General features: G+C 49.4%; 2 protein-coding genes across 28 annotated transcripts in view; one reads left to right on the plus strand and one right to left on the minus strand.

Annotated features, from left to right (window-relative positions):
* The first annotated feature begins 1028 nt into the window (after window positions 1-1028).
* Window positions 1029-4461, plus strand: Slc75a1 (solute carrier family 75 member 1). 3 transcript variants are annotated; one of them, NM_001191680.2, is given in 13 exon segments: window positions 1029-1250; window positions 1385-1577; window positions 1664-1760; window positions 2005-2108; window positions 2353-2511; window positions 2593-2754; window positions 2972-3080; window positions 3171-3282; window positions 3426-3534; window positions 3629-3719; window positions 3803-3850; window positions 3925-4014; window positions 4116-4461. In NM_001191680.2, coding segments are annotated over 12 exon segments (1371 nt in total). In that variant the 5' UTR covers window positions 1029-1250; window positions 1385-1403; the 3' UTR covers window positions 4232-4461.
* A 1376-nt stretch (window positions 4462-5837) lies between these two features.
* Add1 (adducin 1) overlaps window positions 5838-24844 on the minus strand; it is a 58505-nt gene continuing 39498 nt past the window's right edge. Inside the window, exons 8-18 of one of the 25 annotated variants that reach the window (XM_087582247.1) lie at window positions 24729-24827; window positions 24001-24177; window positions 21536-21787; window positions 20884-20928; window positions 18924-19025; window positions 18250-18339; window positions 17471-17563; window positions 12891-13047; window positions 9622-9720; window positions 8976-9009; window positions 5838-7717 (exon numbers count right to left, since the gene is read on the minus strand). In XM_087582247.1, coding sequence (XP_087438373.1) covers window position 7717; window positions 8976-9009; window positions 9622-9720; window positions 12891-13047; window positions 17471-17563; window positions 18250-18339; window positions 18924-19025; window positions 20884-20928; window positions 21536-21787; window positions 24001-24177; window positions 24729-24827 — 1149 coding nt within the window. In that variant the 3' untranslated portion in view covers window positions 5838-7716. 25 annotated transcript variants of the gene reach the window in all.

Raw genomic sequence — 24844 nt, forward strand, 5'->3', positions numbered from 1 at the left:
TGATTAGGAATTTGATTTTGGATGTGGTGACACAAAATGAAGGCTGTGGGTACCCTAGAGCTCAGAATGAGTTGGTCAAGAACAACCCTGGAGGGGAATTAGGCTCAGCAGCTTGGCTTAAGGGGGCTATATCTACCAAAATACTTACCTTCTCCCTAGGATTCTTTGGGGACAGAGGCTGCATGACCCTAAATCTAGAATGGCCTGGGCCTGACTCCCACCAGCTAGGCTGGTTGGTGCCTGGCTACCACTCCCACCCAGTGCCAGCTTCCTCCACGTTTAAATTGGTCACAGGCTCTGCCCTCTACATACCTGACTGTATCAAGAAGCAGGGCAGAGCTTTATCCTGGGCATAAATTGAACACTGTTCAACCTATGAGAAGGGACATGCCAAGAAAAAACATATGAGCCTCCAGATTTTGTCCTATGTTATCAGAAGAGGAACACAATCCAGCTAGAGCTTACCACCCAAGAGTGCATTCTGGTGTGTCTTCTGGGAAAGAGCTAATGTGGACTGTATGGCTTGAAGATGGTAACAGCATTGGTGGGGCAGGACTTTAGTGTTTTATCTAAAAGATTGGTCTATTTGTTTTGGTCTCACATGCTCTGCTCTGGCTGTTCTCAAACTTCATAGTTGATTGAGGATGACTTTGAATCCTGTTCTGTCTCCACTAACGAGTGCTGGTACTGGAGGTGTGCATTACCATGTCCAACTCCATCGTGGTTTAGAGAAAGCTAAAGTAGGAGGATCAGGAGTTCAAGGTCAACGGTGGATACGTGAGATCCTGACTCAAAAGAAAGATACATAAGTACCTAGGAACTGAACTGCTCGGACAGGCTGTCTCTTAGATACACTTAGCTCTTCAGAACTTCACTGCTTGTTTCTCATGCATCTGGACGCCTGCAGGCCACCTCTGCACTTGGCTGCTGGGCTCAAAGCCCAGTTCCCGCCACAGCCGGGCCTCCCGGAAGAGGAGGTGCCTGCTCCGAAGCCTCCGGGGTGTGGCCGCTAACCAGGGAGCTTCCCTGTCCATCCACCCGTTTGTCCCCGCCAGGAGCCTCAGCACACGTGCACAGGTCCCAGGTGGGTGGATAAGAAGCAAGGGCTTGGATTTCGCCTGAGGAGGCCAAAGTGGCACACGAACAGGTGCTCTGGGCGCCTGCGACTCCTCCTCCGTCTTCTCCCCGTTACCCGCTTCGCAACAGGGGGCGCCCTGACCACTGCGGCCCTGAGCTTACTGCTACCCTAGGTCAGTAAGGGAATCGCGCCTTGAAGGGTGTGCCAGGACCGCATTGGAAGTACTTCCGTTGTGTCTGGCAAAAACCTGGAATTTGAGTTTTTAAGTGGAAGGTAAACGGGGGCGTCTTCACATCCTTTCCTCAGCAGGGTCGGAGTTTCCACAATGGGATGGGCAGGGGATGCAGGCTGTACGCCTCGTCCGCCTATACGGCCTCGGCTCGCGTCCGAGCGCCGCGTGATCATCGTGATCTTCCTCGGCCTGCTACTCGACCTCCTGGCGTTCACACTGTTGCTGCCTCTGCTGCCTGGACTGCTTGAGAGGCACGGCCGCGAACAAGTGAGCCCCTCCCCCAAGGCGGGAGCTCTCCCTTTGCCTAGCCTATCACGGATTCATCCAGCTGGAGTTGCTTTTCTGTTACCCAGGACCCCCTCTATGGCTCCTGGCAGCGTGGGGTAGACTGGTTTGCCACAGCCATCGGGATGCCAGCGGAGAAGAGGTACAACAGCGTCCTGTTCGGAGGTATGTCGCTGTGTGCCGTGCTGGGGCCCACAGCCTTTTCTTAGAGAGCTAGTTCGGCCTAGATTCTTGGTCAATCATCCTCTCCTCCCCGGGTTCCCGCCTCCTTTAACTGGCAGGCCTGTTTTGTTTGTCTTGGTTGGTTGGCTTTTTTTTTATAATTGAGGCCACCTGAGCTTCAGTCGAAGACCTGTGAGTATAGGGCTAAGTGTGGTCTACACTCTAGGACTGATCCTCTGTCTCACAGGTCTCATCGGCTCAGCCTTCTCCCTCCTGCAGTTCTTCTCTGCACCACTCACAGGAGCTGCCTCTGATTACCTGGGGAGGCGCCCAGTGATGATGATGTCCCTGGTAAGCCTCTGGACGCAGCTGTCAACAGGCAGAGAGGGGAGCATGCAGCTGTGGGGTTCCCCTGCCCACAGTGAGCTCTCATCCCTTCTAGAGGGACTTTCTGACCCCTGGTGTTACACTTAAGGAAGGCACGGGGACACAAGTGGCCCGGATCTGAGGGTTGTTATGTGTTTGCCTGCCTTACTCTGGGTGCTTCCTGGCCTCAAGTGACTGATCCTGCCACTTGGCCTCCACCCATTGGCAGACAGGTTTGGCCATCTCCTATGCCGTGTGGGCTACCTCTCGGAGCTTTACGGCCTTCTTGGCCTCCAGAGTAATAGGAGGCATCAGCAAGGGGAACGTTAACCTCTCCACAGCCATTGTTGCTGACCTGGGCTCACCTCCGACCCGCAGCCAAGGCATGGTGAGTGGACAGACCCAGGGAAACAGAGACTGATGTCTGGGCTTCGGAGTCCATGCCTAGCTGAACTCATCTTTTTCCTAGGCAGTCATTGGGGTAGCCTTCTCCCTGGCCTTTACTCTGGGTCCCATGCTCGGAGCATTCCTGTCTGTGGAAATGGTTCCCTGGATCAGCCTACTCTTTGCCGTCTCCGACATGTTGTTCATCTTCTGCTTCTTGCCGGAGACACTGCCCCAGGAAAAGCGGGTAGGCTCTGGTCCAGGGAGGGGTGAGGGCTCCTGTGGGTAGAGGGGTTTCCTTTCCTGTTTGTACCATTGTCAGGGGAGACTGGCTGCCCTCAAGCCCATCGCAGCACCTCCTGGGTTCCCTGGATCTTGGCCCTTACTGCCTCACAGGTCCTGGTCCTTGAACTGCCAGGCTATGTGCTCCCAGCCTCCTGGCCAGCCTTCCCTTCCTCCCACAGGCATCTTCTGTCACCTTGGGCTTCCACACTGCTGCCAACCTGCTCAGCCCCCTGGCCCTGCTTCGTTTTGCAGCTGTAGCTCACAGTCAGGATCCACCTACTGAAGACGGTAAGGAGGCTACCGCTTATGAGCGCTCAAGTCAGGTCTCGACTACCCAGTGTGGACAAAGATCAACCCGTGGTCTCTGTTGACTTGCAGGGCTCAGAAACTTACGCCGTTTGGGTCTCGTCTACTTCCTCTACCTCTTCCTGTTCTCGGGCCTGGAGTACACGCTCAGCTTCCTTACACACCAGCGCTTCCAGTTCAGCAGGTAGGTCTCCATTTTAAAGGGGCTCCTCTTCAAGGTCCTCAGACCCCAGGTCCAGGAACCCTCCCAGCATTCTGGCTGCCCTTCCCCATCCCCCGGGCAGTTTGGTGACCTAGGGGGCTAGGTGCTCACCCTCCACCTCCTAGCCTGCAGCAGGGCAAGATGTTTTTCTTCATCGGCCTCACCATGGCCACCATACAGGGCACCTACGCCCGGCGGATCCGCCCTGGCAAGGAAGCTGCAGCCGTGAAGCGGGTAAGGGACGTACTTTCTCTACAGTGAGGACAGGTGGTGCGCTCAACTCCTGGCAGGCTGTAAACCCAGTCCTGAGATCTTCTGTTTTCCCTAGGCAATGTTGCTGCTGGTACCAGCCTTCCTCTTAATCGGCTGGGGGCACTCACTGCCTATGTTGGGCTTGGGACTGATGCTCTACTCCTTCGGTGAGTGGGCTCTGCCAGGGCTGGTGTAGCCAGCCTCATGCCTCTCCTGGGCTAACAGGTGCCTCCCAATACTCTCCCACCAGCTGCCGCTGTTGTAGTGCCTGGTCTGTCCACCATGGTCTCCAGCTATGGTAAGAGCCCTCCCCGAAAGGCTACTCAAGGTAGGAGAAAGCAAACAGGCACCTGACAAGTCCTCCCCCATCAGGTTCTCCAGGACAAAAAGGCACAATCATGGGCATACTGCGGAGTCTAGGTGCCCTAGGTAGGGCGGTGGGGCCCATAATGGCCGCCTCAGGTAAGTGCTACCGGCTGGCACTGAGGACTTCCTGGCAGCTGAGGGGAGCGGGTCAGGAAAAGGGTTATGGAGAGCCTGGCTGAGCACCTCTCTCTCCACAGTGTACTGGCTGACTGGGGCCCAGGTCTGTTTCACCATGTGCTCCGCGCTCTTCCTGCTGCCCTTCTTACTCCTGCAGAAGCTGCAGCATCCAGCACAGACTCTCAAGGAGGAGTAGCTGAGCCGTCCTGCTGCGAAGCGGGAGCCTGGGCCAGGACCACTCCACTCCTAGCACACTCCTTCCTCAGGGCCCAGGGAGGCCTGCCACATTCCTCCTCTCAGGATGGCAACCCAGCAGGAAGTCTGGGCAGCCACGTCCTTTTCTTACTCCAAAGCCTTTTAGGCTTCTGATTTTTTTAATCTCTCATTCTTCTGAATGACCAAATAAAGCAGCTGTTTTGTACCAAGTGCTGCTCTTTTGTCTCACTATTCTTTGACAAATTGTGTACTGAATGTTAGTGATAATAACTACCCCATTGAAGAGCTACTTTCTAACAACCCTCCCCTCTTTTGTTGGTGGCCCACTGGAATTTAATTAGTATGGGTACGGTGTGGGGCTATTCACTGGGATTTAATTAGTATGGGTAAGGTGTGGTGCTGTTCACTGAGATTTAATTAGTATGGGTATGGTGTGGGGCTATTCACTGGGATTTAATTAGTATGGGTGCAGTGTGGGGCTATTCACTGGGATTTAATTAGTATGGGTATGGTGTGGGGCTATTCACTGGGATTTAATTAGTATGGGTGCAGTGTGGGGCTATTCACTGGGATTTAATTAGTATGGGTGCGGTGTGGGGCTATCACTGGAGCATGGACCACATCACTGTAGTGAATGACACCCCTCCCTCAGCAACCTTAACTTTTTTTCTTATGTGAGGACACTGTACTGTCACTCTCTTCAGACACACCAGAAAAGGGCTTCAGGTCCCATTACAGATGGCTGTGATCCACCATGTGGTGGCTGGGAATTGAACTCAGGACCTCTGGAAGAGCAGTCAGTGCTCTTAACCTCTAGCCCCAACTTTAACTTCTAATGGGAGGCCTACCAAGCTCCTCCCCCATCAATGACAGAATGCTGCCTGACCCTAATTTCAGGATAGGCCATTCTGTACCCAAAAAGGCAGCTGTAGGTATAAGGTACAGGGGCCCCAGTAGTTAGTTCATAGCTATTGGTGATATCTGGGCAAGAATTAAGCGTGGGTTGGAAAGATGGCTGAACAGTTAGGAGCACAAGCTGCTCTTCCAGAGAACTTGGGTCGAATTCCCAGAACCTACATGGCAGCTCACAATGCCTGTAACTCCAAAGGCACCATCACACAGACATGTATGCAGGAAAAACAGAATATAAATAAGTAAACAAATGAAAAATAAAACTTAAAAAGTCAGGCCGTGGTGGCATACGTATTTGACCCCATCACCAGGGGGCAGAGGCAGGAGGATTTCTGTGAGTTCCAGGACAGCCAGGCTACACAGAGAAACCCTGTCTCAAACAAACAAAACTTAAAGAAGACAAGGCTCTGAGTTCCTAACACAGGACAAACACTTAGGAAGCCCTATTTTAAGGTCAGGAAGGTTTAGCAGACAAGGAGGGTACCTGCCACCAAGCCTAATGACCTGAAGTTGGTCCCCAGAACCCATCCGGTAGAGAACACTCGGCTTAGGTTTTCCTGACATCCATGCACACAACACAGAACAGACATACATGTCTAGATACACACGGACAGACACACAGCTAAATAAACTGAGGGGACAAAGGCATAAAAATACAAAGTTGCTTCCCAACCTTAGACAAAGAAACTGCTTAAAGACTTTTATTTGTGAGTAAGACCTGTTACGACGAGGAAAGGACACACAGGACCTGTCCTCCAAGTCTGTCCATATATGCAGCGATATTCCGTGTGTAATACAAAGATTAGACTACAAAAGTGAGAAGTCATTGCATATGTGGGATAAAGGAAGGGCCAGAAGGAAGACGAGGAGGAGTCCAGATGAGGGGACTCAGGACCAGGTGAGAGCTCAGGCCACCGTGGTGACTAGTGGGACTAGCAGTACAGCAGGCTGTGGGGTCCTGCTTGGTGCCCCATTGGGAGATCACAGGGTTCTGTCCACATCCGAGCACCCGCTCTATGAGGCCCAACCCAGCAGGGGCATGGAGGGCCCCAGCAGGCTCCCTCTCCTAGTCAGGCTGGCAGTGGCAGCTCCTGGAACAAGGCCCCTTAGGATTCCACCTGACACTCGGCTTCCCCACTCACTAAAGCAGTTTCAAGCCCTTTTCCAGGGATAAAAGTTAGGTAAAAATTCATAAGGGATGACCAAGAAGGTCATGGGCTCCATGAATGATGCAAGACATTAGATGGCACCTCCAAAGCCAGCTTCAACCATGAGTTACCATCCCTATCAAAACCAGGGCATCGTTCAGACTGAGTTATGGTCCCTGTTCCTACAAAACCTCCCCACACAAGTCAAGAGTGTTCTGCTGCAGTCTGTCATAGGCTCTACAACAAAAACTAACGCAAAAAGTGGCCTGTTCAAGTTCACAGTAAAAATGGAGGCTAAATCGCAAACCTGCTGAAACAAAGTTTTAGAAAGGACTCCTCCCCCTCCTGGTATCTGTTCCCTAAGATGGGAATGCAAGACCCCGGTAAGGTCAACTATGAGCGCCTGAATGTGGTTTTGGTCATGGGGTCATCAGTTAGACCATGCATAGCGTTGTGCTGGGTATACAAAGGGTTGCTCACTGCTAGGGCAGCAGACTTAACCCATGTCTTTAAGGCAGCCACAGTGTGGGCCGCGGATGGACATGAGAGTGTTTTCTCAGACCATGGCTGGGGTATGTGGATACCTGTGTATGGGGATAACTGACATCACGGAGCAGAGGATGCCAGCAAAGCCGAGTCCAAATCAGCCACCTGAGACTCCACAGGGTGGAGGGAAACTGAGCAGACAATTCAATACTCACGACAGAAAGGAGAGTGAGAGGCAAGGCTCAGGAGGGTGACGCTGTAACCAGAGCTGGCAGAAGCCTCCTATGCCTTCCAGCCAGGACCAGGATTCAGTGTCCCCCTCCTGCAGGGGGGCACAACTCACAGGTGCAGGCTAAGCCCAACTCCCCACAGAACCCAAGGCCCAGGGTAGAGGGGCTGAGCACACACTGGGTTAGCACTGGTGCAGGGGCTGACCATACATGGGAGGGGGCTCTAGTTACATGGAGGTCTTGGCTTTTTGCATTCCATTACACGAGAGGACAGAACACAAGACAGAGGAGGGAGTCCTGGCAGAGCCAGGCCTTCAGACACGACAGTATGCAGGGTGGGCCTTCAGGAGTCACTCTTCTTCTTGCTCTTCTTCAGGAAGGACGGGGTGCGGAACTTCTTCTTCTTCTTGGATGGGGACTTGCCTGGAGACCCATCGCTGCCAGGGTCCATGGGAGACCCCTCCTCAGTGGCAGGGGAGGCTACCTCTTCAGCTCCTGGAGCTGAGGCTGAGGCTGGCTCAGGGTCAGCCTCAGCAAGGGGCTGAGTGGTGTCTGGGGAAGCATGGGCTTCCTCTGCCACTGTTGGGAAGGCAAGTGCTTCTGAAGGCTCATCAGGGGAGAGGTCAGGGGGAGTCGGCTTGGAGGTGGTGGCATCGCTGCCATCCCTGGATGTCGGCTCCTGGGGAAGGCCTGATGGGCGACCATGAAAGAGATGAGTTAAAATTTGGACAGAGCAGCTGGAAATAAGAGCATGGGCCAGAGCTTCCAACCCCTGGTAGTTTCTAGGCATTTCCTAGATCAAAACCTTGACACTACTCTACGACTGGATATAGCACATTATGAAATGTAGACTCAATCTCAGAGGGGTTCTAGTACCTTCTCATGAAGAGCAGGCAGATAGGAGCCAGAGCTATAGCCTGCCACTTCTGCAAAAAGGCCACATCAGGACACGTTACTCTACTGGACAATGAAGACAGGTTTGCTGGTGTATTACTGTCCAGGAATTAAGTCTAAATTTGGTTCTACAACACTGGGTCTCCCCCATGACAGCCAGTACAAAACTAGGAGTCAACTATGAGAGCCCTTATGCAATAATATCAAACTATGGTTAGCTATGAGATAAACTGTGGGACAGGCTGCCCTCACAATTCGAACAGCTAAACAGAAAGAGCAAACGCAACAGAGTGAAGGAAGGTTCCACCTAGGGCACAGCACGGATCTACATGACCAGGGGACACCACTATTAGAGATATTTAGTCTGTAAAATTATAAGTAATTGGCATGTTAGGCAACACCAAACCATTTAGTACTTAAAAATCAAGCCAAAGATCAGGACCAAGAGCAGCTGAGCTAAGCATGGGTTAGGAGCAGCCTGGGCACTGAAGGCTCCAAGCCTCAAACCTGAGTGCTTAAGCTCGGGAGGCTGGAGATGCCCCAGGAGAGCGCCCTGATGGCTATCCTCCGACCCAGGATAACTGGGAGAGAGAGGACGGCAAGCCCATAGGCTCCATACACCCTAGCACCAGGGCTCTCTCTGCCAAGCTCACTGCAAACCAACTATCACTCCAGCCAAGCTGTCCATCCCAACTTAAGCACAGGTTCAAACAAACTTCCATAAATATCAGGTAGCAGAATCCACCCTGTCAGAACCCAGTCTGATCTACTCCTGACCCTTTATGGCAAAAGCACCCCACTAAGCAATCAAGAAATAGGCTCAGAAGTTAAAGTTTTCTGAGGCCCAGAGTATGCTGAGCAGCACTGGAGCATCCTGGGAAGCCGACCCCACCCTTCAGCTTTCTAATGACCAAGTGGTCACTGACAGACTGGTCATATTAATGAAGCCTTCTGTTTTTATTTGGATATACAGAAAACATAAGCAACAGAGAAGCAGGAAAGCGAGGCATAGCGCAAGCACCTGGTTAGAGCAGAGGCAGGCGCGGGTACTTACTAGGGTAACAGGTACTCTTTAGCACATCCGTCTCCTGCTGTAAGGCGGCCACAAGAAAGAAAGCACAAGTAGAGAATCTATGCATTCAGTCACAGCCATTGGGTTACATAAGAAGAAAGGCCAAGCCACTCTTATAGACCACAGACTGGGGTGAGGGGAGCCAGGAGACATAGACAAACATGGGAGACTAAGGGACAAACATGTCATGTGTTGGACCACACAACACATTACATGCGGTGGCCTGAGAGGCAGAGGGGCATACGGCACTCTCAGAGGACTGATTAGTACAGCAGGCCTAGAGTCCTGCAGCCCCCACACACCTGAAGGCACTGAGGTGTCAATGGACTCTGGTCAATGCTGGGAGTGTGCAGACAAAGGGCAAAACGGACATGACAAGACGGTGGGCAACATCCCTGAAGTGTGCCCTCCCCCACTCTCAACAGCTCACACTATCTTGCTCAGGTTGCCCTAGACAGAGCAGGGACCGGAAAAACGGCTGGTTCCAGACCTTTGTGCAGCACTGAGTTTGTGGGAATGCTACACGTCATCCATGTCCATGGATGACGTCCACATTCCATTGCCAGTGCACACAGGCCATGCAGCCCTTCCCAGCAGGGCAGCCACAATGCCTCAACACAGGACTCACCTCCTTCAAGCTTGACGGGAGTGCTGGGCGGAGTGTTGGGAACAGCTGACTGGTCTGGAGGACTCTTCTCTTTCTGCTCTCTTGTCTCGTCCAGGTTCTCTAAAGATGTAAGTAAAGGGAGCATGAGGTGTGGAAACTGCACATGGGCGCTCTCCCCCTTCCTCGGCAGCAGAGCAGCCGGCCTGCTGGCCTGCCAGCCCCTTTCAGGCTGCAGAGATGCCCAGAATGCACCTCAGGGAGCAAGATGGGCCCCCGGCCTGGGGTCTGCTCTTATTCACACAACTGAGGTACTGACTGAATTTCAAAAACTACCAGCAGTGGCCTCCAACTAGCAGCTACCCTACTTCAGCCTTTTAAGTGCTAGGACAATAGGTGTGAGCCACCACAACTGGCTAATTTCTGCTCTTATTACAAAGACAATCTTCAGGGCAAAAGGACAGCTTAGCAAGTAAAAGCAGCTGACACACAGCCTGACAACCTGAATTAAACCTGGGAACACATACATCCCACAAGTTGGCATTTGACCTCCACACACCCACATGGCTGGCACCTGTATGTCTACATTCATACACACACGCACGCATACACACACACACACACACACACACACACACACACACACACACACACACACAAAATAATTTAATTATTCAAAGAGAATCTTCCAGTCAGAGATGTCATGTGCCTGACTGTTGGCCATGTCCTGTATGAGTGTGAAACCTTCTGGATACAAACAACAGCTGTACCAGTCAACCAGGAAGTCACACAAGCATTACTAGGACTTTAATTTCTTACATAAAATGCTTCCCACAAATAATCTGTTATGTGTACGCACACAAGTATACAGAGCACCTGTGGAGGTCAGTCCTCACCTTCCACAGTCTCTGAGACGGTCTCATCTTTGTTGTGTGGGGCTGTGCACTCCAAGCTAGCTAACCCTAGCTCTGGGAGAGGCTGTCTGACGCATGTGCTACTGTGTCTGGCTTTCACATAGACTCTGGGGATCCAAACGCATCAGGTTTGCGCAGCAAGCCAGAGCACTGGATCACCCCAGACACCCACATAATTCAGACTCGTCAACTCCAGCGTTGCTTTAATTTCCTAAAGTGAACTAGACCGATGAAGACCAAAGGAAAAGATATAGGAAACTGGGGCCCCAGATTCAGAAAACCCCAAGTTTACTTCTCATTTAAGGGAAAAAAATAAATTATAAATATATATATATATTTATATACACATATATGTGTGTGTGTGTGTGTGTGTATATATATCAATTTTATCAATTCTTCTCAAATCTCCACCTTTCACATAAAAATCTTCCCTCAGTAGAATGTTCCCTAAGATGACCAGGTCTGTGAGTGAGAAGACCCCCTGGCTACAAAATACCCACATGCTGTCAACCAGGAAGTCACACCAGAATTACTTAGGGTTTTAGTTTCTTTTTTTTTTTTTTTTTTTTTTTTTTTGGTTCTTTTTTTTCGGAGCTGGGGACCGAACCCAGGGCCTTGCGCGTCCTAGGCAAGCGCTCTACCACTGAGCTAAATCCCCAACCCCAGGGTTTTAGTTTCTTATATAAAACATTTCCCACCAATAATCTATTGTGTGTGCTTACTGTGAACACTACAGTCCTAAGCTCATCCAAGTCTCTGACACAAATTCAGCTCTGACGGGTGAGCAGCTGGCCTGGCCTTCTAGGACAAAGGCTACTGATGCCCTCCTGAGAGAACAATGGGAAGAGCTCCTCACCACAGCCCAGGACCTACCCTCCTCCACAAGCTCCCACTGCTGCCAGCAGACACTGAGTATCTGAGGAACCACTTTTCACATAACTCATTTCTTCAGCAACTATACAATGCAATGCTTAATCTAAAACAAGGCCAAATAAGGTTACCCGCTGGATCAAGTGAGACAGTCATCATTGGTGCCCTACAGCCCAGAGGGTGGTCCACGCTGTGGACCAAGAACTGTCCACAAGGCTGTGCAGGGAGGGCAGCTGAGGAGCACCCTTGGTATGCAGTTCACAGGACTAGACACAGCTCAGCATGGCTCTAAGGACACTGGCGTGAATGCTCATGGGTACTGCGTCTCTGCCCCAGGCTCCTCCGAGTACCAGTAAATGGTCCCCAGCGGATGGTGAGCAGACAACTCGGGGAGAGGGTCCCACGGCCTAGAGGCCTGCTTCTCCAGTTCTCAAAGGTCAGGATCTGGTTTTCGAGGGCTGGAGGAACTTGTTCTGTCGAGTTCTGACACTTAGCCCTACTATCTGCTTCCATTTGTTGTCAAACTGTTCTGTAACTTTCGATAAAATCATTTTGACAAAAAAGATTGTCAAAAGAGTTGGAAAAGGGGCCACAGCAGCAGGCAGTGCTATTCCTGACGTGGTCTGGAACACACAGGAGCAGTCATCATACTAACTCATACCCCAGGACCACCCCTGGATAGGAGCACTCACAACCTTATAACTCACAGCCTATGGGCACAGGACAGGTTATGGAGAAAGACTATGAGAGCTGTTGTAATGAGTACGTTCATCTGCACGCGGACCATGGTCCAACCAAAAGCCTCAATTCTGAGACCTGAAAACTCACAGATCCCGACCCGCTCCCAGACTTTGCCATGTATACCCCGCTCCCACAGTAGTCACTCCTCCCAGCCGCAGGCTCTTCTCGAGCAACTGGGAACCAGCCCGTTACCCAGGGAGGTAAGGATGAGTTCAGATGTCTGCACACACATCTGAATGGTATCTGCACCATCAATCAATGAAGCAGGAGGCCTCTTCTCAGGGAAATGCTGGCAGAAATACTGCACGAATAAAAAGTAGGTATTTCTTAAACATAATACTGAAGAGCTTTCTCAATAACTAATCCAAATTGGTAACGTCAAGTGGACAGAAACGACCAGCACTGCACACAACCCAGGAGGAGGAACAGCTTTGATGCTGAATCCTCTAACTCACTCTTCACTGCAGCTCCTGGAAGAGCAGAGGCCAAACCCTAGCAGAACCCTGTTTCGTGACGGAATACATGCATCTGGGACCCACCATGGCCGAGGGTGCCTCACACAAGTCCATCTTGACATGCACCGTTCCCTTTGTGTTTAACCTTGTAATTCCTTTTGCGCAGCACAAAGGTGAGAGTAGGACTGTGAAGATATACTGCCCAGGTCTTTACCAAACAAGACTTGTGCTTCGTGCACAAGACTTTCCTCACACAGAGAAGCTTCTCCTGCTTTCTGGGGCTGCCCTACATCCAGACCTCAGGAGCACTCACCTTCAGAGCCCTTCTGCTTCCGCTCCACCTCTCGGCGGTATTCCTCTAGTTCACGGTCTGTGAGCGTGTTGAAGGGGTTGGGACCTGTGGTGCTCACAATTACATGAGGCTGGTATTCCTTCTCAATGATGGCTTTGGAGGCCGTCACGAGCTCCCCCTGTAAAGCAGAGAGACTTGGTATACAGGAGTCTGGCCTGGTGGAACCTCCCCCCGCCCAGGAACACATCAAGCAGGGGGAGATAGGGACTTCTCGGGAGCACATAGACAGAAGACTGTACCACTTGGCCCAGTGGGGCCTCCCTCTTCCTGAGCAGACAGCAGCAGAAGGTGGAGAGGTCTTTTTCAGGAGTGCACAGACATTCCAGGACTACACTGCCAGGGCCCATGGTCAAGGCAGATTTCAAAAGCAAAGGCACCAACTGAGGTGCAGTGGGGAGCACACATGCCCTGGAGAAGTAGCCTCATCTGCCCACTGCAGACAGCAAAGGCAAAGGACGACCTGGGTACCACACTAAGCCATCCATTCCCGTGTGACCTCAGAAAATGTTACTCTACAACAACCAGGGCAGAGCCTATGGGGGTTTGTTTACGTTCTTTGGTTGTGTTTTTTTGGGAGACTAGCTCTCACTATGTAGATCTGGCTGTCCTGGAACTGACGCTGTAGACCAGGCTAACCTCGAACTCAGAGATCCACCTGCCTCTGCCTCCTGGGATTGAAGGATTGCACCACTGTGCCCGGCCTGAGATTAGCTTAGGTTACTGAGGCTCAACAAGTTTTCTGCCCTTCTGACTGACTGGTTTACAACCTGTTCCTGCACTTATCACAGACTACAGAAGTAACAAAAGATCCCCAAACAGCAAGTTTGCCTGACAAGTCTGGAAACTGAGAATATATGACACAAAAAGCAAGCAAAGCACTAATGTAGCTCTCCTGCCAAACATGACAAACCGAAAAGGAGCTATGGCCACAGTGGGAGCCAGAGGGCAGCCTGCCCTACCCCACAGCAGGGGAGGAAAGAGGCCCCCAAGTACTTAAGTCACAACCCAGAAAACACAACACGCATGTGATTAGATGACAGCTTAGGAAACAAGGAACCCAAATCATTCAGATGGTAGGCCTGGAGCCTCAGCTCACACACTGGGGCAAGGGGTGAATACCAGAGGCAGTGTGAGCGGTACTGGCTCCTAGAGACTGTCAACCCACACCAGCAACTATTCTTTAGGCACGGGCTAGAGAAGCTGGTGTCTGTCTGGGTTAAACAGGAGACAAAGTATTTAGAGTACTCCATGTGTAAATGGTGGCAAAGACCCCGGAACCCCAGGAAAGAAGGGCAAGCACACTGAACAGGCAGCTTTGCTGACGAGCCTGGAGACTCATGAAGAAGGGACCCTCCCTCAGGTCTGGCCTGAAAATGACTGACTGGCTTTTCATTCATAAGTAGCTTGGCCACTGCAAGACAGAAAAGAATCTGAATTGTCACTTGCTAATGCTGGTTGAAACAAATCCCTTCCTGTCCAAAGGCCACACTCAGCCTTAATATCCACAAAAAGATCCGACTAGCAAGACCCTCCATGCAACCGCGTTCTGTAAACACAGCAGTGTGCTGGCTGCCACTGCTCAAACAAAATGAGAGCAGTAACAGGAGAAGCATGTCCAAGCTCATGCAATCAAATGACAGCAGGCATCCACTGTCACTACATTCTGACGTCCTACAGGTAAAGCAAAGTCCCCGTGCTAGATCAGCTGGCCCTCAAGAAGCACACAGCAGACCTTCCACCAGGAAGGTGTTGAAAGACCAAATGTAAACACATGTCAGGCAGCCTCTGACTAAGTGAGAACTCAGTGAGTACAGCAGCCAGAACTAAGAAGACAAGACCATGAAAGGTTGGTATCACCATACTCCTGGCTGCCCAACAGGAACGCCAAGCAATATACAGACCCAGTAGCTACTTCTGTACCTGATTAAAGCCTCCGACCAAACAAAAACTGTGCGCACCTGGGTTAGTGACCGGACCTCTCAGAAGAGCAGGTGTTCATGGGTAAAGACTTGAGGTGAGCTTTTTAGGCTCTTCACTTGTCCACTTCTACTCCTAGACACGCTTTCTCTTTTTCTAACGGCTATTTCTGTCCATCTTAACTTAAAAAGCATGACTTTCTCTCTCTCCCCTCCTTGCAGCTGCCAAGATTTTCAATTAATTAAAAAAAAAAAAAAAAACTCTTGGGGCTGGAGAGATGGCTCAGCGGTTAAGAGCACCCGACTGCTCTTCCAGAGGTCCTGAGTTCAATTCCCAGCAACCACATGGTGGCTCACAACCATCTGTAAAGAGATCCAATGCCCTCTTCTGGTGTATCTGAAGACTGCTACAGTGTACTTATATATAATAAAATGAATAAATCTTTAAAAAAAAAAAAACTCTTAATTAAACTGTCCATGAGCTAGAGAGAGAGGAACAGGGGCCATGAACATACTAGGTACTCATAAGGTCAGAGGTCCAAGAGATAAGCTTACTCGTTGGCATTTCTGCCACACAGCATGAAGAGCAAGCCGGAGTGAAGTCCCTGAAGACACAGAAAAGCTCACAGTACAGACCGAACTGCAGATTCCTTCCCGAGATGTCAGCATACCCTTAATACCCTTGTCTCTACCACTTAATGAACTTGCAGCAAAACCCAGAAGGTGGCCCAGATTTTTACAGCCCCGTTGGACTGTACAAAGCTCGAGTGGAAAAGGCCCCAGAATCTCCTCCACCCAGGGAAAGCAATCCCAGCACTGTGTGAGCAGCCATCATCGTGGAAAAGTGCAAGGCTAAGCAATTTCTTCCCCCAAAACCCACAAATTCCCAAGTCTCAAAAGTCTGTTTCCTCAAGAGATGCAAGTGTCCGTGTGTCTGCCTCACTGGGAGGGAGTGTTTAGGACAAGGGCTGTTCTACACTGAGCCAAGCAAACCCTTCCTTTCTGAAGCTGCTTTTGTCAGGTATTTTGTTGCAGCAACGAGAGAGGTAACTAGCGAGGAAACGTAAATGTGTGAGACGCTGGAGTAATAACTTTCATACAAGCTAGCTGTGTGGTTGAGTGAAGTCTGCCTATCTGTCCTAAGAAGCCCTGTTATATCCACATCTTTTTTTTTTTTTCCTTCTTTTTTTTTTTCGGAGCTGGGGACCAAACCCAGGGCCTTGCGCTCTCTAGGCAAGCGCTCTACCACTGAGCTAAATCCCCAACCCCATATCCACATCTTAAGGTGCTCCCAAACACAACTACGGATGCAAGGGTTGGCCTGCAAAGTGTCCTACTGGGTACATACATGAACCTGTACAGACAAGTACCCAGGTGACCTGCCCACGTCGTCATCGATGAAGAACCAGCCCAAAATGTATCCTCTAAAGGAGCTGGCTACCCTGATGCTTTCCAAATTGCCAAGAAGTCAAAATCTACAAAATGCACAGGACCCCAAAAACAGTGCAGCGACTGTGACTGTGAATCAGCTGCAGCCCACAAGGCAGGATCAGACCGTAGACGAGCATATGGGGTGTGCAGACCATACACACAGCTCCACATACAGCAGATAAAGACTATTGTTAAGTTAGAGGATCACATGATGTATGGCCAAAAGAAGCAACGGGAAAGACAAGCTGGAGGGTAAAGATCATCCTTCCCCTGATCTCTGACAAATTCTTCAAAAGGTAAGGAGAAATGAATATAAAAATGGGAAGACAGACTCATTTAATACCTAAATATGTAAAACAATGTTACCAGGAGTGAATCCAGGCAGAAACTGAGGAACTCAATATACATTTAACTCTATCTGGCAATCAGAACAGCTTTAAACAATACACAGCAAGTGTGTAGAGTGAAGCAAGCCTGGAAAGACCCAACTTCAAGCTCTGATCCATGCATCAGCCACTTTTATGTTTTATTTATTTATTTTTATTTTATTTATTTATTTATTTTTGAGAAAGGGCCTCACTGTGAGCCCTGAATTGCTGGCTGTGCCGCTGTGCCTTACTCCTTTGTTTGTTGAGTCTGATCTCCCTCTATAAACCAGGGTGGCCTTGAACCCCATGCTCATACATCGGCCAGGTTTTATTTAATGCTAAAAATAAATGCATTTAATTTATAAGGGTTAACACAGAAGCCGTGTTTTATTTCTCGTCCTTCTGAAAGGCAATCATTAACTGGTTTCCAACTGCTACAATCAAAGTTGAACAAGTGAGGGAGGGTCACAATAAACGCTGCCACTGCCAACAGGGTCCGGACATGCCCATTTGCAACTGGCAACCTATAGTAGGTAAACTCTGAAAGCACTAAGGCAAGCACTAACCAAGTTCACATTCAAAACTTCAGAACCACACCAGGTAGCTCCAGTGAGCCATTTCAAGTAAAAACTTAGAAGGCTGAAAATTGTTTTTAAAAAAGACAACGGGCAGAGCACACCTTCTCTACAATCTCAGAAGACGTAAAGGTCTTTGTCAAGCTGCTCATTAACTACTGAGACAGTGCGGTAGAGGGGAGCTAGTTGGGGGAGGGGAGGGAGAAGAGCACTGCGGACCAATAGGTAGGTAAGGACAGGGCAGTGAGTACCTTTCTAAAAGAGACAGATTTAGCGGGACTAAAGGTCTGCTCTGTACGCTCGAGCCCTTCGATAGTTTCCGTACAGTCAGAGAGGGGTGCATCCTGCAACAGTAAACTGAGTCATCAGAGCACACCAGGCCCAGCCTTAAAATATCAACCAAGAAGACAGGATAAAGCCAGCTAAGAGCATGCAGCGGGGCAGTTGTCAACGGTACAGTTGATGACAGTGGGACGTGCAGACATTGGACATGAAACCAGGACCATAGCTGGCCAATTTAAAAAAAAAAAAAAAAAAAAAAAGCAGCAACAGTCATCTACTCCTGCAGTGAGACTCAAAGCATCGATGGCATCCTGATTTCAGAGATAACCACTTACACAATCAGTGTCAGTGTGCCACGCTAGCCCGTGTAAATGTGGATGGACCCATTTACCAGCACGCCACCCACTCTGCACCCCAAGCAGCACGCTGTTGCACACATGAGTGTACACCAGGACCAAGTCCGTAGCCCACCCGCCTCCTGGCATGTCCACAGTACTCAGCGGGTACCAGGAGCCAACCCGTTTCAAAGCAGTGGCTATGCGCCTTGAGTAGGCATGCACTCTAAGGAGCAGGGCCAGAAGGGTGGGTACACCCTCAGCATGCTTATACTTGGTCTGTACCTCAAGTAAAGGGTCTGCATTACCATGACTTTAAACAAAGACACTCACTGGTCAGGAATACTCACCTCACAACATCATTCTGGTCTTAGTCACCACCCACTATTGTCAGAGACACTATGTTCTCTTACCTGGACAAGGCTTCTGTCCATCATCACACCACACAAAACCTGCGACTGAGGTCCTGCCGTCTTAATGTCCTGTAAGTTCTGCTCTCGAATCTGAGGACAGGAAGAAAAAAGGCCCATGAGCAGTACAGAGAACGAAGCTGTAACTTCCAGTCCTTTACACACTTAAGACCCCAGCCAAGCTGCACTTCCGTCTAGGCCCATGATGACAGGATGGCTAGGACACACCTACTTTAGGGTATTGGCCTAACTACACAGAGGGTGATGAACTACTGGCATAATGGGCCAGACTACTTTTGACTGTGCATGGCTTACAGGGCACTGTACTTAGTAAGTTCTTGACTGCGCATGGCTCTTACAGGGCACTGTACTTAGTTGGTGGGAATCTTTGCTAGGCACTCTTCTCAGTGAGTTTGTGAATGCCAATGGATCCCAGGGTCTAACACAACAAATACAGCTCATGGATGTCTCAATGATCCCCAAAAGGCAAGGGCTGCTGTCTGTTCCTATTAAGATCAGGCCCTGCACTTTCCACACTTTGGAACTGATATCTGAGAAGTGGGGACCCCAAACGATGATCAGAAGCACGAATATGAAAAGCTAACACTACCCATAGCATAGAGCACCCCTCCCAACTGTATACCCACACCCCGCCAAGTGCAGACAGCAATACGCACCTTGTTCCTCATCTCCTGGACCTCTTTTGGGTTAGTGTTCAATGGAACAAACAGGTTAGGGACAGCAGAGGTGGAAGTTCTATGTCCATCCTCTTTAGTCCACTGGAATATCAAGAATATGTGCAAAGTCAGGATAATGACAACAGTAAGTGACACCACAGCATCCAATCTGTCCAAAAGAGCTCACGTCTGATCATGCACTGAACATCACAGGACGGAACCAATGACCACATTTTCTGGGTCACCCAGTAGAGTCGCCATAGGAGTGTGATGTGACCATTTAAAACAAAAAAACAACAAGTGATGAGACTCAAGCTCATGAGTGATAGAAAAGCCATTAAGAGAGCTCACTCAAAGACTGGAGCAAAAAGGCCAGCTACTCAGCTGAGCCTCATAACCCATGGGCCTGCCAGAGGAGCCCCTCAGAGACCATTGGTTCACCGCCCTGAGAGTCACCCAACACCAAAGCCAACTGGAAGCGTGGGATGACAATCATGAGAAGCAATGTGATGCTCCTACCCCAGGGGTAGGCAAAGTCTGCACTGTGAGGCAAGAGTGGGCATCACCAAAGTTTTACATTAAAATAAACGACAGCATCAGAATGTACAGAGTGTAGACTATTCCCACCCAAGAAAAGTACTGTATTAGCACCATACAGTAGCTACCTGGTAGACGATTTTGGTGATGTCAAATATTTTATATAACTTAATACTTTTAAGTGTTACAAAATATCCCAAACAAACTTAAAGCACTTCATGAGTCTTCAAAGGCTGTTTTAGATGTCAGTGCACACTGGCCTCATGCTGTTCTTACTACTCATCATTATTTTGGCTCTCCAATAAAATATGAGATTTTTAGCCAATTCTAATACTTAAGCATGAGCAGGCACTGAACAGTAAAACAAGCCATCTTGCAAGTGTTATGCCTTTCAGAATATTTTTGAGAGGCAATAAAAAAAGCCAGAAACCATAAGAGTTTAAAAGGAAGCAACAAAACCATCAAATGCTTAGCCACTGCGAAGGAGTGTGGAATGGGCGTGGAGCCGTGGGTACTCACTGATGCTTATCCTCTGAGACAAAAATAACTCCAGCATTTTAGTAAAAATAATTTTAGTAAAAACGTTAAAACAGCCACTCAGAAGGTTGAACACATTTGAAAATAGCAATTACTATAAATTAAAATATACCAACCTGGGCGCCCTGCACAGAACCTGTATTACTGCAGACCGGTAAGAACCACAGACATGCTGACCAGGCCCTTTGATGCGCATGTTGACTAAATGCCTCAAATAACTTGACTTTTCAAGCTAAGCTCCAGCGCCCACAGCTTCTGCTGCAGGTGCACAGTGCGAAGCCTCCAGGTAATGCAGATGCTCACGGCATCAGCAAACTGGGGTTTGTTTATGGGGTACACTCCATTTTACAAGTGAGTCAAGAAAGGGAGGGCAGGAAGAGAGAAGAGGAAAGTCCCACACCCAAGCCCTGAGGCCAGCGACAGCCAAGCAGGCTCCCTGACCCCATGACGAAAAGAAGCATGGAGGCTTCTTCCCACACCAGAACAGCCGGAGAAGATAAGCCCTTTTTCTCTGTTACATGTTTAAAGTGAAAGCACGTTTACAGGGAGACCACTCTCCTGCCTGCTTGTCCCTGCCTGAGCGTGTCATGCACAGTGTCCCTTCACTAGGGACTGTGGCAATGGGCCTCTGCTACACGCCAGCTCAGTATCTGGGTGGACTGTCTGAGCCTGTACAAAATCATGGCCATCCATCCTCAGAGGAGTGTTCCAGCACGGGGCATCAAGCATCTCTCAGAGCACGTGAGAACCCTGAGCAGCAATCGTACTTAACCCAGCACCCCTGGCTGAGTCTTGTCGCTGGTGCCTAGAGATGGCCTGCGCTGCACTTGGGTCATGCCACACCCAGCAGGAGTCAAAAGACTCGCCACCATGGCCGTCTACTCACATGCAACAGTCCATGCGGAGGGCAGCTGGCATAAGCATTCGGAGGCTGTGGGACAGAGGACAGGCAACAATGCCGAAGGACAAAGGTCAGTGAAGAACTGGCCAGAAAACCGTAAGAAGAAAACTGCGTAAGAAGATACCAGACACAGCGGTTTGGTTAACATGACAAATGCACTCGGTTTGCAAGACTGAGGAGTAAGGGTTATGCCACAAGTACTTTTTCTTAAAATGAACTGTAAGGTTTCTCAGAGAGGTGCTAAGCCAAAGGCAAACTCGCGCTTTTAGGTTAACGCATGTAGGTTCCTTAGTACTTTTGCTCCGTGTAGAGTTGGGTTAGCTGGAATTCCTGAACAGGTACTCTGTATCTTAAGCAGTTTCAAGCAGACAGTGTTAGCTGGGATTTTAGCTGAGACATAAAGTAGATTTTGGCTCAGAAAAAAGCAAGTCACACAGGCAGTGCTCTAATGAGGTCAGAAAGGGAAGTTCCCAAAGCCTCCGAAGCCCCAGCTGCCCAACTTGCTCTACATCATCTAACTATGAACAGTAAGGTAGGCACAGACCAAGCAGTTGGTAATACAGCTTGGCACGCAGACACCGGACGAGAGAGACTGCAGCAAGGGTTTCACGTGATCGTGTGTAATGTTCGTCCACACCTTAGTCTTCGACTTGGGACTGCTTCCGTTCTGCCCCTCCTCAGAAGCGTCATCACCCCGGCCAGAGTTCAGCCATCTTGTCTTCTCTCGCTGCTGCTTCTGAAAACTGTGTCTGAGCGGCGAGCAAGTGCCCGAATCGCCGTCACTAGCAAAGGAGTGGCCGGTGACACTGGCAGGGACTTCCACATCGCTGTACTTTTTAGATCTCTCTCTCAGAGCAGGGTATCGATAGGGGTAGCCAGTTCTGTAGCCCTGGGATTCAAAGAGGGAAAGGTGGTCAACACGCCAGATCTCAAAACAAAATTTCACTTTGGGTATATGGTAAGAGACCATCTCAGATAGATAGGTAGGTAGGCAGGTAGGTAGGTAGGTAGGTAGGTAGGTAGGTAGGTAGATAGATAGATAGATAGATAGATAGATAGATAGATAGATAGATAGATAGATAGGATAGACAGACAGACAGACAGACAGATAGGTAGGCACCCAAAGTTGTTGGCTTCCACAAAAACACACGTGTGCACGCACGCACACACACACACACACACACACACACACACACACACGGCCCAAAGAATCTCAAGAACTGGTCTCAGGTGTTTGAGCGCATTTGGATTTATTCTTTAGCTTGAGCTTGTGATCATCTGCTGCGCTTTGAAAGCTATGCCCCACATAATCCACACTTCTGCTGGGCCAACTTGTTTGCTAACTCCCTCAGAGACAAGTTGGTAACTTCCTTATTTCACCCATCCAATACTTAGCACCCAATAGTTGAGGCAAACAGATTTCACAGAAGACCCTGGGTGAACTTCCAAACCTGCTTCTAGGCCTCGGCGTTCGCTACAGGTAGCAAGCATGGGGTACACAAAAACAGAAGTTCCTGCTGTGGGCCTCCATCACATTGCTAGCTCTGAAAAAGCAAGCTACCAGGAATGCTGCGGCTATAAAGAAATCATCTCTGGAAGGGGATCGAACCCCAGCTGAGCTTTCTGATGAGAAAGCCGGTCCTGGCTAATTCTCTGATTGCAGCCATCAGACTTCACTGGTGTCTGGGGTGCTGACCCAAGGAAATAATGAAGTTCTGTTTCAAATCATTAAGCTGAGTCTCCTTTGTTACATAACAGAGGGCCACCAAGATGGCCCAGCAGATGAAGGTGCCAATAAACCTGACAATCCGAGTTCCATCCCAGGACCCATGCGGTAGGAAAAAACTATGTCCTGCATCCACATATACCCACAGCATATACACTGCACCTCCCCCCGCAAAAAAAAAAAAAAAAAACCCAGGTTTTTTTTTAAAGCACAAGGTAGCATCATGTAACAGACAAATGCTTACTAACTTATCTAATGGTCTCAGACTCAGAATGAGTCCCTCACTGCAGTTCATCGTGTGAGACATATGGGACTCTGCCGGCCATATCCATCTCTTCAGAGGCTGCACCCTGTGACAGCTCTAGAAATGCTCCCACAAGCAGAATAGAGAGCGGCTTTGCAAGGCTGAGGTGGTGTCATGAGTATCAGCTGTCAACTTGGAGACATCTCAGAACTGTGCACTGGCGGAGGGAGGGCCCGCTGGCGGCGCGAGGTGCCATGCCTAGCTAGTTGGGCCTGGGTTGTATAAGAGGGGGCGCTGAGCAAGCCAGAGGGTGCAAGCTAGTGCGGCACTTCTCCAGTTACCGCCTGGAGTGGCTCGCTGTCCTGCGCTGACTTCCCACGATGATAAGCTGTCCTAGCTGCATTCTTAGTTTCCACTAGGTCCAAAGATAAAATTGCATTTAAAGATGGATCAGGGGGCTAGAGACATTGCTCAGGAGTTAAGAGCACTTACAAGTCTTGCAGGACCCAAGTTTAGTTCCCAGCACCCGAGGTGGGAGGATCACAACAGCCTGTAACTGCAGCTCCAGCAGATCTAACACCCTCTTTTGGACCCAGTATGCACTGCACTCACACACACAAACTCCCAAACACACACACACACACACACACACACACGCGCGCGCGCACACACACACACACACACACACACACACACACATTTAAAATAAATTCTTAGAAAGAAAAAAGACAAAGAAAGGATAGAACTTAGCATGTGGCTCGGTTAGAATTAATTGGCTAACATGTACAAAGGCCCGAGTTCCAGCCCTAGCACTGCGTAAAAGCAGACATGGTGCTGTATACCCTTTAATCCCAGCACTTGAGAGCTATAGACAGTAGGTTCAGAAGTTCACTGTCATCCACAGCTGCATGACGAATTTGAGGACATCCTCCTGGCTTCTCAATCAATCAATCAATCAATTTATTTTTTAAAAAGAATTTTTAAGTCATATTTTATTACGATTTAGCCTACTAGCTATAAACTGGTAATTCTTCAAGACTTTAGGATGACAACATCCAGATGCACATGAAGACAGCCATTTTGACTGCGATGAAAAGCACTGGAACTTGAGAACAATAAGCAGCACTCTCACCAGATTATCGAGCATCCGCATAAGAGCTTCAAATTCCTGCTCCCCAATCTGCCACTTGGGAGGTGATCCAGAGCCTTCCCCTGCTGGAGTCCCTGGAGAACGGGATTTGGCTTTGTACTTCCCAGGATCCAGCAGAACTAAGTTGTCTGGTCCTCCAGCACTTGCCAGAGTTCGAACCTTTTCAAAAATGAGCAAACAATATGGCTTGGTCCCACAGAGATCAAGAGAACCACAGAGAATACTGAACAACACAGCTCTCCACAGAAAGCAGCAAAACATATGGATCATTTTCAGAGATTTTCTTTACAATGACAAAATGTGGACAGTAGTAAGAGTCGGGAACATTTCCCTATTACCTGACAGATGTCAGGACTGAATGGTGCGGATAGCAGTAGGCCCAGTAGAGCAGTATGAGGAATATTGACACTGAGAAGCAAAACACCTCTAGGTTTCTGCTCTAATTTTTCAAAAGGATAGTGAAGGTCAAATGCAGTAATATATAGAGAATATGCATAAAGCCATAGCACACAATACTCTGTAAGTGATGTGTGCAGGTGTATATGAAAAATTAGAATGAAAATCCCAGCAATCTTCTGTAAGTTCCAAATCATGAGTTCAACATGGCTGAAGGATTGCTCAAACCTTCACTCTTCCAAGACAAGTATTAGAAAATCCACATGAACCCCAGAAACATCCAGATAAACTACTAGCTAAATGGAATGGCCTACCTGGATCTCACATGCAACCACAAGGTTGTGGATATAATAGAAGGCCTCCTCCACACTCTCTCCAACTGACACGAGCCCGTGATTCCGGAGAATGAGAACCTAAGGGAAAGCAAGGG

Source organism: Rattus norvegicus, chromosome 14 (genome assembly GCF_021556685.1).
Source record: "Rattus norvegicus strain SHRSP/BbbUtx chromosome 14, alternate assembly SHRSP_T2T, whole genome shotgun sequence".
Taxonomy (NCBI): Eukaryota; Metazoa; Chordata; class Mammalia; order Rodentia; family Muridae; genus Rattus; species Rattus norvegicus.